Source organism: Aphidius gifuensis, linkage group LG5 (genome assembly GCF_014905175.1).
Source record: "Aphidius gifuensis isolate YNYX2018 linkage group LG5, ASM1490517v1, whole genome shotgun sequence".
NCBI classification, from domain to species: domain Eukaryota; kingdom Metazoa; phylum Arthropoda; class Insecta; order Hymenoptera; family Braconidae; genus Aphidius; species Aphidius gifuensis.
The window spans coordinates 14,440,463-14,454,621 of NC_057792.1; the positions used below are offsets into that span (position 1 = coordinate 14,440,463).

Below are 14,159 nucleotides of genomic sequence, written 5' to 3' on the forward strand. Positions count from 1 at the left end.
AAAAAAAAAATGCGTTCTTGTATGTGCGTAAAAAAAAATATACATCATTGTTCTAATTATAATTTTTAACAACAATTGACATGTTTAAAAATTCAAGTGTTCGATCAATGTGTTGATAACTATTTTCAATACAAGCTAACTGTCATAAAATCAAATGAATTTGTTAAAAATGCACAACAATTGACGCAAAAAGTGAAATATAATTTAATTCCACCCTTGTTAGAGCCGGTGATACTGCAGTATATAATAATAAATTAATAATAATAACATCAACAATTAAATAATAATAGTGTCTATAAAAAATATATATTTTCAATTTTTAATAATTCATTTGAAAAATGTTACTAAGTAGTATAAAAACAAGTCATAGTCATAAACATAGTGAAAAAGATGATAATATTAAAAAGAAACAAATACATTATTTTGATAAATGGAATGATGAAGATTGGAATATGCCAATTGCATTCAACAAGCAACGACATATTGCCAATATTGAGGGTATTAATTGTTTAACACAATCATGGAGAATGAAAGAACGAGTAATTAATAATTTTTTGTTATTTAAAATATCAACAGCTGCTTGAAAAATTTATAAACAAATGTTTTATTACAGATGAAAACAGTTAGTGTTGCTCTTGTACTTTGTCTCAATGTTGGTGTTGATCCACCAGATATTGTCAAAACACAACCATGTGCTCGTCTTGAATCTTGGATTGGTAATTATTTTTTTTTTTTTGTAAATAGAAAACAAAAAAGTTTATTTTAATTTAAATTTAATATTACATAACATTGAATAATTTATCAAGAGGTTATATAAATTTATAATATAAAAACTCGATCGATAAGAAAAACAACATATGATGATTAATGTTATGTTACAGATCCATCAGCAGTTAGCCCATCAAAAGCACTAGAAATAATTGGTGCATCATTACAAAAACAATATGAACGTTGGCAACCACGTGCACGTTATAAACACAGTTTAGATCCAACAGTTGAAGAAGTTAAAAAATTATGTACATCATTACGTAGAAATGCTAAAGAAGAACGTGTTTTATTTCATTATAATGGTCATGGTGTACCAAAACCAACGAGTAATGGTGAAATATGGGTATTTAATAGAACATATACACAATACATTCCATTATCTGTGTATGATTTACAAACATGGATGGGTGCACCAAGTATATATGTTTATGATTGTTCAAATGCTGGTAGTATTGTTGATTCATTTAAACAATTTGCTGAACAACATGAAAAAGAATATGAAAATGAAAAACAAAATCGTACTAGTAATGCTAATAGTACAAATAATGTTGGACAACAAAATGTTGGTGGTGTTGGAGGTGGTGGAGGTGTTGGTGGTAATTGTAATATAACAATGCCATCATATAAAAATTGTATACAGCTAGCAGCATGTGCTGCAAATCAAATATTACCAATGAATCCAGATTTACCAGCTGATATATTTACATCATGTTTAACAACACCAATTAAAATAGCATTACATTGGTTTGTCATGCAAAATACATCAAAATTAGTACCAAAAATATCACTTGACTTAATTGATAAAATACCTGGACAATTATCAGATAGACGTACAATGTTAGGTGAATTAAATTGGATATTTACAGCAATAACAGATACAATTGCATGGAATACATTACCACGTGATTTATTTCAAAAATTATTTAGACAAGATTTATTAGTTGCAAGTTTATTTAGAAATTTTTTACTTGCTGAAAGAATATTACGTTCATATGATTGTACACCAGTATCATGTCCACGTTTACCATCAACATATCAACATCCAATGTGGCAAGCATGGGATTTAGCACTTGATTTATGTTTATCACAATTAACATTTGTATTAAATAATGATCATGAATTTATACATTTACCATTTTATGAAGAACATTTAACAGCATTTGAAGTATGGTTAACACTTGGATCAAAAACACGTAATCCACCAGAACAATTACCAATTGTATTACAAGTATTATTAAGTCAAGTACATCGTTTACGTGCACTTGAATTACTTGGTAAATTTTTAGATCTTGGTCCATGGGCTGTTAATTTAGCTCTTAGTGTTGGTATATTTCCATATGTATTAAAATTATTACAATCAAGTGCACGTGAATTACGTCCATTACTTGTATTTATATGGGCTAAAATACTTGCTGTTGATAATACATGTCAAACTGATTTAGTACGTGATAATGGACATAAATATTTTTTATCTGTGCTACAAGATACAACAATGGCTAGTGAACATAGAACACTAGCAACATTTGTACTTGCTTGTATTGTTAATAATTATACACTTGGACAAGAAGCAGCATTACAAGGTAGTCTTGTATCAATATGTCTTGAACAATTAAATGACAGTGAGCCAATGTTACGTATGTGGTTATGTTTATGTCTTGGTAGATTATGGAATAATTATGATAAAGCAAGATGGTGTGGTGTACGTGATATTGCACATGAAAAATTATCACAACTATTAAATGATCCAATACCAGAAGTACGTACAGCATGTGTATTTGCACTTGGTACATTTATAAATAGTGTACAAAAACGTAGTGAACATGCTAATAATATTGATCAAATTATTGCAATGACATTAATTAATACTGTAACACATGATATGTCATATCTAGTCAGAAAAGAACTTGTTGTTGCTCTACAATGGATGGTATTACATTTTGAAAATTCATTTGTAACACTTGCTATTGCTGAAGAAAATTCAAGAAAAGATCTTATTGTTGAAACATTATCACCATTTAGTGGAATGAGACGTATTAGTTCAAGAGATAGATTAAAAATTGGTAATAATTATACTGGTGGTAGTGATACATCAAGTGATGCTGGATCAGATAGACTTAAAAGAGTTTCATCATCATCATCAATAAGTAGTCTTGGTATGTTTATTTGTCTTTTTTATCTATAACTTTATTTCTTGTTGGGATTTTTGTCTTGTCTTGTCTTGTCTTCTATTTATGTTATGGTGGATTGATAATATAATATTATATTGTTTCATTCTGGACACTAGGTAATAATTGGGAGTTCGTGAGGAAACCTTGCGAGTCGCTTGGTAATATTTATTGACAATGCATTCATTTTTCATATTTCAATTGCTTTCTTTTCTTTAACATTGATAATAATATTATTTTATTAACAATTATTTAAATAGTTGAAATATTTTTCTTGTTTAATTTAATTACTTTTTTATATTTCAGGTCATTCATCATTGGGAAATTTACCAAGTTTATCATATGGCAGTGTTTATATGAAATTATGGCATGGTTTATGTGTACTTGATAATGATCCACATCCAGGTGTTGCAAATATGTCACAAAAAATAACAACACATATACGTAATCAAATAAAAGATTATACAATACAAAAAGAAGTAAATGATACAAAAATATTATCATCATTATCATTACCACCATCACCATCAAATCGTACAAATTATTTAAATAATAAAAATGATTCACCATCACCACCACAACCACCACAAACAACAGCATCAACATTACATTCAACAGCTGCTGATATATTACGTACAACACGTATGTTACCACAAATAAATCGTGGCAGAAAACCAATACCAAATACAATAACTGAAGAAGCTGATGAAGCAGCATGTAATAAAACACCATTAACAACATCACAATTTGTTGATTGGAGCTGTGCACAATTTGCACAACCAGTTAGTTTTGATAATGATAATAATAAACAAATGGATGTTGAAAGTAGATCACATAATGAACGTGAATGGCGTTATTTAAGAAATAAAACATTACGTATTGATGCTGCTGAAGAACAACTACGTTGTACAAATAGTAAAATTGATTGTCAAGTATTTCATACACGTTGTCCACAACAACCAGAAGTTATTAAATTTCATCCATTTGATACACATATTGCTGTTGCTGTGAAAGATTATTTTGCTATATGGGATTGGAATAGTGGTAATAAATTAACGTATTATCCAAGTCGTGGTAATAAATTAAATACTAAAATAACAACAATACAATATATTAATTCACATGATATTTCATTATTAATGACTGGTAGTGATGATGGTTCAATAAGAGTATGGAAAAATTATTATAATACATTTGGTAGAGAACCAATGTTATTAACTGCTTGGCAAGGTTTATCAGATTTACAGCCTGTATCAAAAGCATCAATTGCATCAGCTGGTCTTGTAACATCTTGGGAACAAAAAACTCTGACACTTGCTGTTACTGGTGATGTTAGAATTGTTAGACTTTGGGATGCTGAAACTGAACTTAGAAAACAAGATTTACCAACTGGCGCTGATTGTTGTTCTACCTGCTTGGATACTGATGGGACAGGTAGATTAAATAAATTTTTTATTCTTTTTTTTTTTTATAACATAGATATTTCTTTTATTCTTTTATTTTATTGCTTTGGAATTTTTTTTTTTTTTACGACTTGAAAAGATTATCAACCAAAAATTCTAGATATTATATAAGATTTTTTTTTTTTTTTTTTTTTTCGTTTTATTTTTCCGTTATATGGTTTAGACATTTTTTTTTTTATAACTAATATTATCATTGAATTTTTAAAAATTAAATAACTTATTTTAGCTTTTATCTTGGTTTTTTTTTTTTTTATCAGAATATATTTTTCTACGTAATGAGTGATGTTTTTACTATTGGTTATAGAAAATATATATTTTATTTTTATTATTTCCACATTATTACGAAATTTTTAAAAACAAGATAAATAGTTTTTTCAACATTGCACGTTTTAAAGACAGATAATGTCTTGAAATAATGATTAAAAAGAGTTTCTTTCAGCATCCAATGCGTCAACTCTATTTATCTATATGACTAAGAACAAAAAAAAATAATAAAAAATGATCTAGTTATTTCCGGTATGACATTTGTGATATGAAACATAGAAATCTTTAAATTTAAATAATTTTTACAACATTATATAATTTATTTATTGAAAAAAAAAATAAATAAATCAAAATAATTTTTTGTTTATTTAAGCATCACAATGCTAATTAATAATTTTTTTTTCTTTTTATAATTTAACACTTACCAATTTGTGTATTTCGATTTGCAATTATAATTTTAAATCTTATTTTTCTCTCTTTCTTAATTTGCTATGAATAAATAATAATAATAAAAATGTATTTTAAATATTTTATAAATTTATTTACAGGATCTTTGATGGTAGTTGGTTGTGGTGACGGTTCAGTACGATTATTTGATCGTAGATTAGCACAAAATGAATCAAGAATAATGACATGGCATGAACATAATACTTTAGTACTTGATGTAAATTTACAAAAAAATAATTCAACACGCTTGATAACTGGTTCATCAAGTGGTGATGTTAGAATATTTGATTTACGTAAAAATTCATCCCTAAATGTTATTCATACAACACCAGGATTATCAGCATTTTGTGTTCATCCAACAACAAATATTTTTGCATGGTAAGTTATAAAAACACCTACTCATTTTAATTTTTCATTCATACATAACACATTCTTTGTCTATTTTCTGACATCTATAAATATTAAATTATTTTCAAGCTCAGTATGAAAACCATAAATGTCAAATAATTTAATCATATTTTTACAGTGGATCTATTAATCAAAGTGTAAATGTATACAATACAACATCAGGTCAACACATGAATACAATTAAATATCATGAAGGTTTTATGGGCTCAAGAGTATTACCAGTTGGATGTTTAAGTTTTCATCCATTACGTGTTATTCTTGCTGCTGGATGTACTGATAGTACAATAACAGCATACTCAAATGAACGAAATTAATGAAATTAATTTATCAAATTTACCCACGGTACGTAAAAATATTATGTAAATTAATTGAAAAACAAAAAAAACAAATCTAATTATTAATTCTTATTATTTATGTTTATATTTAAAATGCATTTGTGATTGTTTTCTTTATCTCTTTGTTATTTTCGAAATATTAAAAATTTTTTCGATTTCTCTGGGCTAGGGATTTATATTAAAAAAAAAGAATTATGTCTTAATTTTTATTGTTTATTTGTCGGTGATTATAATTGTAAATATTTATATGAAATTAATTGATCATTTAAAAAATGATTATTAATATTTTCTATTTACGTTTTCAACTGTACATTGTTAATTTAAAAAAGAACAAAAATTATTATTTAATAATAACGTATTAAATAGCTTTTCTTTTTTTCTGTCTTAGTCCAGGTAATAAATTTAAAACACATGGTTTTATGATAAACGATGACATAAATAATATATATATATTTTTTTTTCTATGCAAAAAATTATTAATTCACTTTTGTAAATTGTCTCTTCAAGTAGTTTATTATATTTTTGAAATATAACATGATAATTTGTGTCGTTAAACTACATTATAAACTAGCTTGCAAATAATAATAAAAAAAAATAGTAATAATCTTAAATGTAGAAATAAGTAAAAAAAAATATAATAACGTAAAAAAACAATAAAATTTTCTTAGAGTATAAGATATGACTTTGAAATAAAAAAAAATGAAAAAAAAAAAAAAATACTTTGGATGATTCATGAGTCTTATGTAGCCTCATAGTTGTCCAATTATAATAAATAAAAATTATTTATCAAGTCGAAATCTTGATAGCTTGTATTAAAAAACCCCTATAATAATTTTATAATTTTTTTCTATATACATCTTACTTGAGCGTTGAAAATAAAAACAAATATAAAATGTAATTTTTTTATTTTTTGATTAAAGCGAAAATGAAAAATATATCCCTCTAAACAAACTTGCCCCTGGCATCTTGGTAAATAATCGTTGGATGATGATGAATAAAAAACAAAAAAAAAAAAAAATTAAATTAAATTGCTAACAAGATGTTGTGTATGGAAGAAATAAAAATAGATATAAAAAAATTAAAAACAAAAAAGTAAAGTAAAAAATAAATATAAGTTAGGGTTTGCGTGTATTTAATGATTAAAATCATTTTGAATTTTGTTGGATCATTGAATATTCAATTTATTTTGCCAGACTTTATTCTGAAAAATAATATATATATTTTTTTTAGACATATTAAAATTTCATTGATACAGCTACATCAATAAATATACAATAACAAATTAGTTATTTAGTGTGTCTGTAAATCCAAGCAAATCGATTGATTTTATTTGAAAATTTAAATAGCAATAATGCTTTACGATAAAGAGTAAGAAGAAAATAAAAAATAAAAAATATGTATAGTGTCCAAGTCAAAGTCACCAACTCACTTTGCCTCTACTTGCTTTGCCTTGGCTTTTATTTTTTTTTCCATTTTTTTCACTCTCTCAAAGTCTCAACCTCTCTCAAGACCAAATCAGTCGGCGTTTGGCGTTCCGCGACGTCAGATCAGCTCTACTCCGTATTTTAATTTTTTTTTTTTTTTTTTTTTTCTTCACATCTACTAATGACTGTTTATTAACACTCAATAATTTTTATAAACAAAATATATAAATAAATAAAAAAAAAAACAAACGTATCCAAAAAGAAAAAAAAAATTAATTTTTTTGGTAAGTTTTTGTGTGTTTGATTTGACACACACCTGACACAAAAATAAACCACCTGACACGAATGTTATTATTATCATCTTTAAACTCCATAATATCCCATAAAATTTTTGTCTAATTTTTTTTTTTTTTTCATTAAACAAATGTTTATAAAATACAGCAAATTAATACTCATTTTTTTAACATGTTGTTTATTTTTTTTAGCATTAGTTTAAAACAGTGTTGTGTTTATGTGTGATAGTTATCAAAATTAAATTCAACGATTATATTGACAATTTGACAACATAAACAAAATGATGGATAAATCAACAAAATATGTATTAAGAAAAATTGGAATTGATGTACTATGTCTTTTAATTCGTAAGTAAAAATAAATATTTATATACAAAAACTGACACTTCTCTATCTAATAACAATTCTTTTTTTTTTTTTTTTACATAATGATAAGGATAAAAACTATATAAATTATTTTCTTATCATTTAGCATTATTGAATTTTTTTTTTTTTTTGTTTTCTACGTGATACAAGTGATAAGAGAAAGGTTAGGTTCAAGAAACTCCCTCCCCTAAATAATAATAATTGTGCATAAAAAAATGATATAAAAAAATCGAAAAAAATAAACACAAAAATTGATCCAGGTGTGGCTTCCGTTAGTAATTGATTATTTACTTCAAACGACAAGTCTTGTTTATATATTTTATATTTATTTATTTATATTTTATAATAAAATGAATAATATATTTATTTTTTTTTTTATATTAAAACATAATAAATTATAATAATTAGCATATATTATTGAAGTCTTGTTATGAAGAGAGTGTGATATGAATATAAGCCATAAGGATGTTAATAAACTTTAAATGATGACAGGCTCTGTTAATACTTTAGGATAATAATTTTCTTCCGGGTTTTTAACATAAATATTATTTTTATTATATACAATGTATATTTTAAAATTTATTTATAATTTTAAATTATCATTTGTAATTTAAATATTATCATTTTTATAAATTAATTTTTAGCAATAAAATTTATTGAGTAAATTAAGATGAAAATTTTTTAATTTTTTAATTATTGTATGATTAATTAACAACCCTTAAATTAATAATTATTTTTAGAAAAATTAATAGTAACATTTAGCTAAGAAAAAAAATATAGTAATTATATTTTATTTTATTTTTTCGTTGAAAGAAAAAATTGATGGATGGATAAGTCTTACTTGTGGGTCACTGATAAATATGATAATTAAATTTTATTATTTTTGATTTGTTGAGAATGATACTCTAAAGTGAGTAAAATAATTAAAGTGAATATAAAACTGGTTGGTTAAATAATAGCTGGGTTTATTCAAGATTTTTTTTTACGGATTGGATTGGATCAAATATGAAAGAGGAAAAAAAAAAAAACCAGTCAGGCGAAATGTAAGATCTTTTATTATTATTATTCTATCTTTCTTTTGAAAATAATAAATTGGGGGTTAACAAATAATAAAAAAAAAAATAAGTTGAAGATGATGCTACTTGTGTGTGCATCTTTTGTAAAATATTAAAGATATAGAGTTGCTTTTAAAACCGGTATTGTCCATGCTGGTCCATGCTTCATTCTCTCCTTTTTATTCTTGAATTTTTTTTTTTTATATTTAATTTTCTCTTTACTCCAACAATGAAAGAATGCTTAATCTTGATGTTGAGACCTCTTTGCTGTCTTGATTCATGATCGAAATATTTTTAAGTGAAATTTATCTTTTTTTTTTTTTGTAAATGAAATTATGTTTAAGTTATTAATGATAAATTTAATTTGATTAATTTTTATAGTTGGACTTGGGCCACTTTATTGTTTAAAATATGGTACACCTTATCCACGTGGATTTTTTTGTGATGATGAATCAATTAAACATCCATTCATTGAATCAACTGTTGGAAATGAATTACTATATTCAATAGGTATTGCAATGCCAATATGTGGGGTAAGTTAATTCACTTTTAACAATTTAAAAATATTTAAATTTAAATCCCGGAACTTGTAATTTATCTCGTGATCTAGTTAATAAACTTGCGACATCCTCTGTGATTTTATTTTTTAAATTACATTTTTTATTATTTAAAATAAACATTATAAAGAAAAAAATTATAAAAAAAACTTTTATAATTTAATTTTATTTCAATATAAAAAGTAAATAAAAATTCCAGTTTTTTTTTTTCCTCTTTTCCTTCTTCAAGGGAGAATAAAAAATGTATATAAAAGATTTTTTTTTTTTTTTTTCTGAATGGCGCCAAGAGAAAATTTTACCGCTATAAAGAAAAAAAAAAATTGTATGCTTATTGTAAAATATACAATACGTATGAAAAGGGTAAATATATTTGAAAAAAAAAAAATTTTTTTTAAATGAATATAAGTAATAAAATTCAAGAGTTAATATTTTAAAGTTTTTTTTTTTTATGATTATTTTATAATAAAACTTGTCACCAATGTTATTTATTTAAAAGATGAATTAAATTATTATGTGCATTGTTTAATATTACGTTGATGATGAGCTTGCATGTATTATTATCATGCATAAGAGAGCACGCGTGTATTAAAATATAAATTATAATAATTCACAGTAGCAAAATACAATATAAAATCTCCCTTGTTATTAAATATTAATGCATACATATATCCTCACCGACAAATTTTTATTAATCCAAAAGGTCACATGTATTTATACCAAACGACTCTATCAATTCATCATTAATAAGCTCAATATTATCATCAATTTTATACATTATTTATATTTATTAAAAACAATTAATAAATAAAAAAAAATTGTATCATTACACTTTTATTTTACTAATTATTGTTTTGTTTGTTTGTTTTTTTTTTTTTAGATGTTACTTGGTGAATATTTTCATGCAAAATTATTAAATAAACAATCGTCACTTGTTTTATTTGGTCATAAAATTGCACCCTGGATACCAATGGCTTACAACAAGGTGAGACAAAGTTTAGATAAAAAAATTTTTGTCTAATATTTATTGAAATATTTAAAAAATAATTTTTATGTATTTTTATATTTTTTTTTTTAATTAATGGAGTAATTATAGATGAGCAAAAGTAATGTGAATTTATTGCTGTATTTAATAGTCGTTTGAAAATAATTTTTATAATAATATAATAATTATTTTTTAGATTGGATTATTTGCATTTGGAGCATTGATATCTGTGTTTTTGACTGATACTGCAAAATATAGTATTGGAAGATTACGTCCACATTTTATTGATGTATGTCGTCCAAATATTAGTTGTGATAATAATAATTCATTTGAATTCCAACACAAGTACCATGTGAATTTTGTTTGTACAAATAATATTGGTGATTATGAACATCGATGGAAAGACGCAAGGTATAGAAAAAATATATAAATTTATTTATTTGAAGAGTTTGTGTCAACATGTTTTAGCACTCAAAAATTTTTTAGATAAGAAATAATAAATACCAGAAATTCATGCTTTTAGATTATCTTAAAATTTTATTGACACGTGTTTTTTTTTAAATATATTTTATACATTTTTTTTAATCAAAAATTTACATATTATTTTATTTCATTTCTATTAAATTTTTGTAAAATGTAAAATCATAAAAATTAGTATTTTATTTTACAATATTAATTTTTATTTAAATTTATTCAAAAAAAAAGTTTTTTATATTTTTTTTTTTTGAATTGAGTTAGTCATTGATTCATAGAAAAAAAAACGACAATCTTCTCTCGTAGTTTGTAATAAAAAATACAAATTGATTAGGCCACACAAGAGATTTCATTCAAGAGACTTGAGAAAGTTTAAAAAAAAAAATAAATAAAATAAAAAACTTGTCATTTTAATTTTTAGCTTGAAAGCCATGTGAATTTTTTTACTAGTAATATTTACAATAAACTATTTTTTCTATCCTTTCTTAATTATTTTTTTTATCTCTCCGGATGAGAAGGGTCCCATAAAAAGGCATAGAAGTAAAAAAAAAAATTATATCTCATTCCCTCGCCTATCTTTAGAACTTCATTTAAAAAGTCAAAAAAATGATGAAAAAAATTTGAGTGGTTGAAAGGGCAAGAAGAGATTTATTCGATTTGTCTAAACTGACTCACTTAAATTAAAAAAATGTTTTTTTTTTTGTTTGTTCTAGACTGTCATTTCCCTCAGGCCACTCGTCTTTTTCCATGTATGTTTCGATATACTTTGCCGTAAGTGCTCTAATTATTTAAAATTAAAAAAGTTAATTTTGTTTTTTTTTTTTGTTTCGTGAGATGCTTTTAAAAATGTTCTATTTATAAAATAAACTTATTAAAAAATTATTATAGTTATATCTACAATTGAGAGTAACATGGAAGGGTAGTAAATTATTAAAATATTTACTTCAAACAATTTGTTTATGGATGGCATGGTATACAGCGATGTCACGTGTTTCTGATTACAAACATCATTGGAGCGATGTCCTCGCTGGAATGTTACTTGGCTCAATAGTTTCACTGATCAATGTAAATGATTAATATTTAATTTAATAATCACTTATCAATAATCACTAATGGAATTATTTATTTATATACAGGCATTTTGTATTGCTGACATATTCAAAGAGCGAAGAATCAATAAGATTGGTACAACTGATTTGGATAAAATAAAAACTGTTGATTATGATATTGAACCAGGCATGCAGGTGAATAACGGCACAGCCGATCACATACGTTGATAGTTAAATTATTAATATATTTATTTATTATTACCTATTTTTTTTTTTTTTTTTTTTCAATAACGTACAAACAAAAAACAAATTTATGTCTGCTACAATATTTTCGTGATGTTGCTCTGGCTTATGACTAGACTCTAATTCCAATGGTGGATTGAAATTTACTGGAGACATCATGAGATATTCATTTTTAGAAAAAAATGATGTTACATTATCACTGCAGACTTCAATGTGAATGTGTGTATGGTTTTTCTGGGTGGCAACTATTTAATGTTACACTGACATTTCACGCAACATCACTTCCTGATTAAATTATTTAATTTAATTTTTTTTTTTTTTTGCTTTTTTTCCTGATCAAAGACAGAAAGAACATGTGAAATTTATTTATAAAATTGTTACTCATGTTTCTTTTTTTTTTGTTCGCTGGAATTTGTCTTGATTTCGATTTTTTTTTTTTTCGAAACTTTTGTTTCGAAATATCATGGTTTTGGTTATCCAAAAAAATTTTCATTGTGAATTTCATTTTTTTTTTTTTCTCATTATGAAGAGTCTGTTATTTATGTATTATTGTACATTATCATCAATTTTTTTTTTTTTTTTTTTTCATTAATTATGCTATGACGAAAAAAATTTTTATATAAAAAAATTAGTCTTTAAATAATTTATCTCAAAGGTTAAAGTATTATTGTTTACCTTTGTTATCGGTATTAGATTTATTATTGAAAATTATAAATTTAAATATAATTTAATTTATTTTTTATTTAATTAATTATAAAATTGTTTATAAAAATATTTAAATCATTGTTTATAATAATAATAATATACATCACGAATTATTTAAATAATATAAATTGATAAAATGTATTTTTAAAATGCAATAATTGTTATGTGCCTACGTAGAAAAATAATTAAATATGTTGATAGAAATTTGTAAAAAAAAAGAAATTAATTTACAAAAAAAAAAAGAAAAAAACGTACATTCAAATTTAGTGGCCTTGAAAGATTTTTTTTTTAAAATAAAATCTATTTAAATTAATCAAATTAATTTTTTAAAATAAATATGTATTTAAATACAATTGTATGTGTATAAAAAGTAATTTTCCAATTGAACAATTGTAGAAAAATAAAATGAACTAAAAAAAAAAAAAATTGATATTACTTGATAATTGATGTATTTTGCATAAAATCAATTACAAGGTGATGATTAATTAATTATCATTACTTGTTATATTGTTAAATTAATTATCATAAATTTATGCATTTTAATTGTTAATTTAATTTTCGTTTGCTGTTTTTTGTTGGTTGTTAAATTTGCTTTTTATTATTTTTTAATTTAAAAAAAAATTTGTCAATTATTTATTATTATTTATTTAATCATTTATTATGCTTTTTGTTTTTATTTATATTTTATTCTTTTAGAATGAGTCAAGTCCACTTCGTCATGTATCACCAACTTACGGTGGGATAGCCCTAGATGACCATCATGATGAATGATTCACGTCTGACGATGATGATTCATGATAATTCATCTAAAAATGTCATAATTATTTTAACCGGTTGAGCAATTAATTACTTTCAATATTATATCATGATAATTATCAAGGTATGACTAATGTATGAATACTTCGTTTGCTTCCTCGTTAGAAAAAAAAAAAATTAAATAAATACATGAAGACCTCTTCTGGAATCCAGAAGAACTAGTTGAAAAAAAAAACGTCAACAAATAATTTACTCAATTTTTTGTGCGTGTGGTTGTTATATTTTTTTTAACAATAAAAATATATCAATTGTGTTTAATTTTTTTAAATATATCAAAGTGTATTATTAAAACAAAAAGTTACAATAATTTATAAATAAATTAGTACATTTTGTTTTTTATGGATA

At 23.9% G+C, this 14,159-nt stretch overlaps 2 protein-coding genes across 4 annotated transcripts; both read left to right on the forward strand.

The window, feature by feature from the left end:
• Positions 1–10: 10 nt before the first annotated feature.
• LOC122857696 (regulatory-associated protein of mTOR) lies at positions 11–6,885 on the forward strand. 2 transcript variants are annotated; one of them, XM_044159990.1, is made up of 7 exons: positions 11–539; positions 614–716; positions 882–2,921; positions 3,053–3,094; positions 3,240–4,367; positions 5,209–5,485; positions 5,634–6,885. In XM_044159990.1, the coding sequence occupies exons 1-7, from the start codon at positions 339–341 to the stop codon at positions 5,827–5,829; spliced, it is 3,987 nt and encodes a 1,328-aa protein (XP_044015925.1). In that variant the 5' UTR covers positions 11–338; the 3' UTR covers positions 5,830–6,885. The 2 variants fall into 2 exon arrangements, with proteins under 2 accessions (XP_044015925.1, XP_044015926.1); XM_044159991.1 differs by lacking the exon at positions 3,053–3,094.
• Positions 6,886–7,086: 201 nt separating this feature from the next.
• LOC122857697 (putative phosphatidate phosphatase) lies at positions 7,087–14,086 on the forward strand. Of its 2 annotated transcripts, none has more exons than XM_044159992.1 (9): positions 7,087–7,558; positions 7,760–7,915; positions 9,370–9,521; positions 10,423–10,527; positions 10,724–10,938; positions 11,715–11,772; positions 11,890–12,066; positions 12,138–12,245; positions 13,695–14,086. In XM_044159992.1, exons 2-9 carry the CDS (start codon positions 7,849–7,851, stop codon positions 13,767–13,769), a joined length of 957 nt encoding a protein of 318 aa, XP_044015927.1. In that variant the 5' UTR covers positions 7,087–7,558; positions 7,760–7,848; the 3' UTR covers positions 13,770–14,086. The 2 variants fall into 2 exon arrangements, with proteins under 2 accessions (XP_044015927.1, XP_044015928.1); XM_044159993.1 differs by lacking the exon at positions 13,695–14,086 and adding an exon at positions 12,410–12,979 and having other exon boundaries at positions 7,090–7,558.
• The last annotated feature ends 73 nt before the right edge of the window (positions 14,087–14,159 follow it).

Bases quoted from the DNA above. Each gene is read 5' to 3' on its own strand.
- LOC122857697 (XM_044159992.1), top strand. From the start codon at position 7,849: ATGATGGATAAATCAACAAAATATGTATTAAGAAAAATTGGAATTGAT. The intron at 7,916-9,369 runs GTAAGTAAAAAT...TAATTTTTATAG, and splicing joins TGTACTATGTCTTTTAATTC to TTGGACTTGGGCCACTTTAT. The intron at 10,528-10,723 runs GTGAGACAAAGT...ATTATTTTTTAG, and splicing joins TACCAATGGCTTACAACAAG to ATTGGATTATTTGCATTTGG.
- LOC122857696 (XM_044159990.1), top strand. From the start codon at position 339: ATGTTACTAAGTAGTATAAAAACAAGTCATAGTCATAAACATAGTGAA. The intron at 717-881 runs GTAATTATTTTT...GTTATGTTACAG, and splicing joins TCGTCTTGAATCTTGGATTG to ATCCATCAGCAGTTAGCCCA. The intron at 5,486-5,633 runs GTAAGTTATAAA...ATATTTTTACAG, and splicing joins ACAACAAATATTTTTGCATG to TGGATCTATTAATCAAAGTG.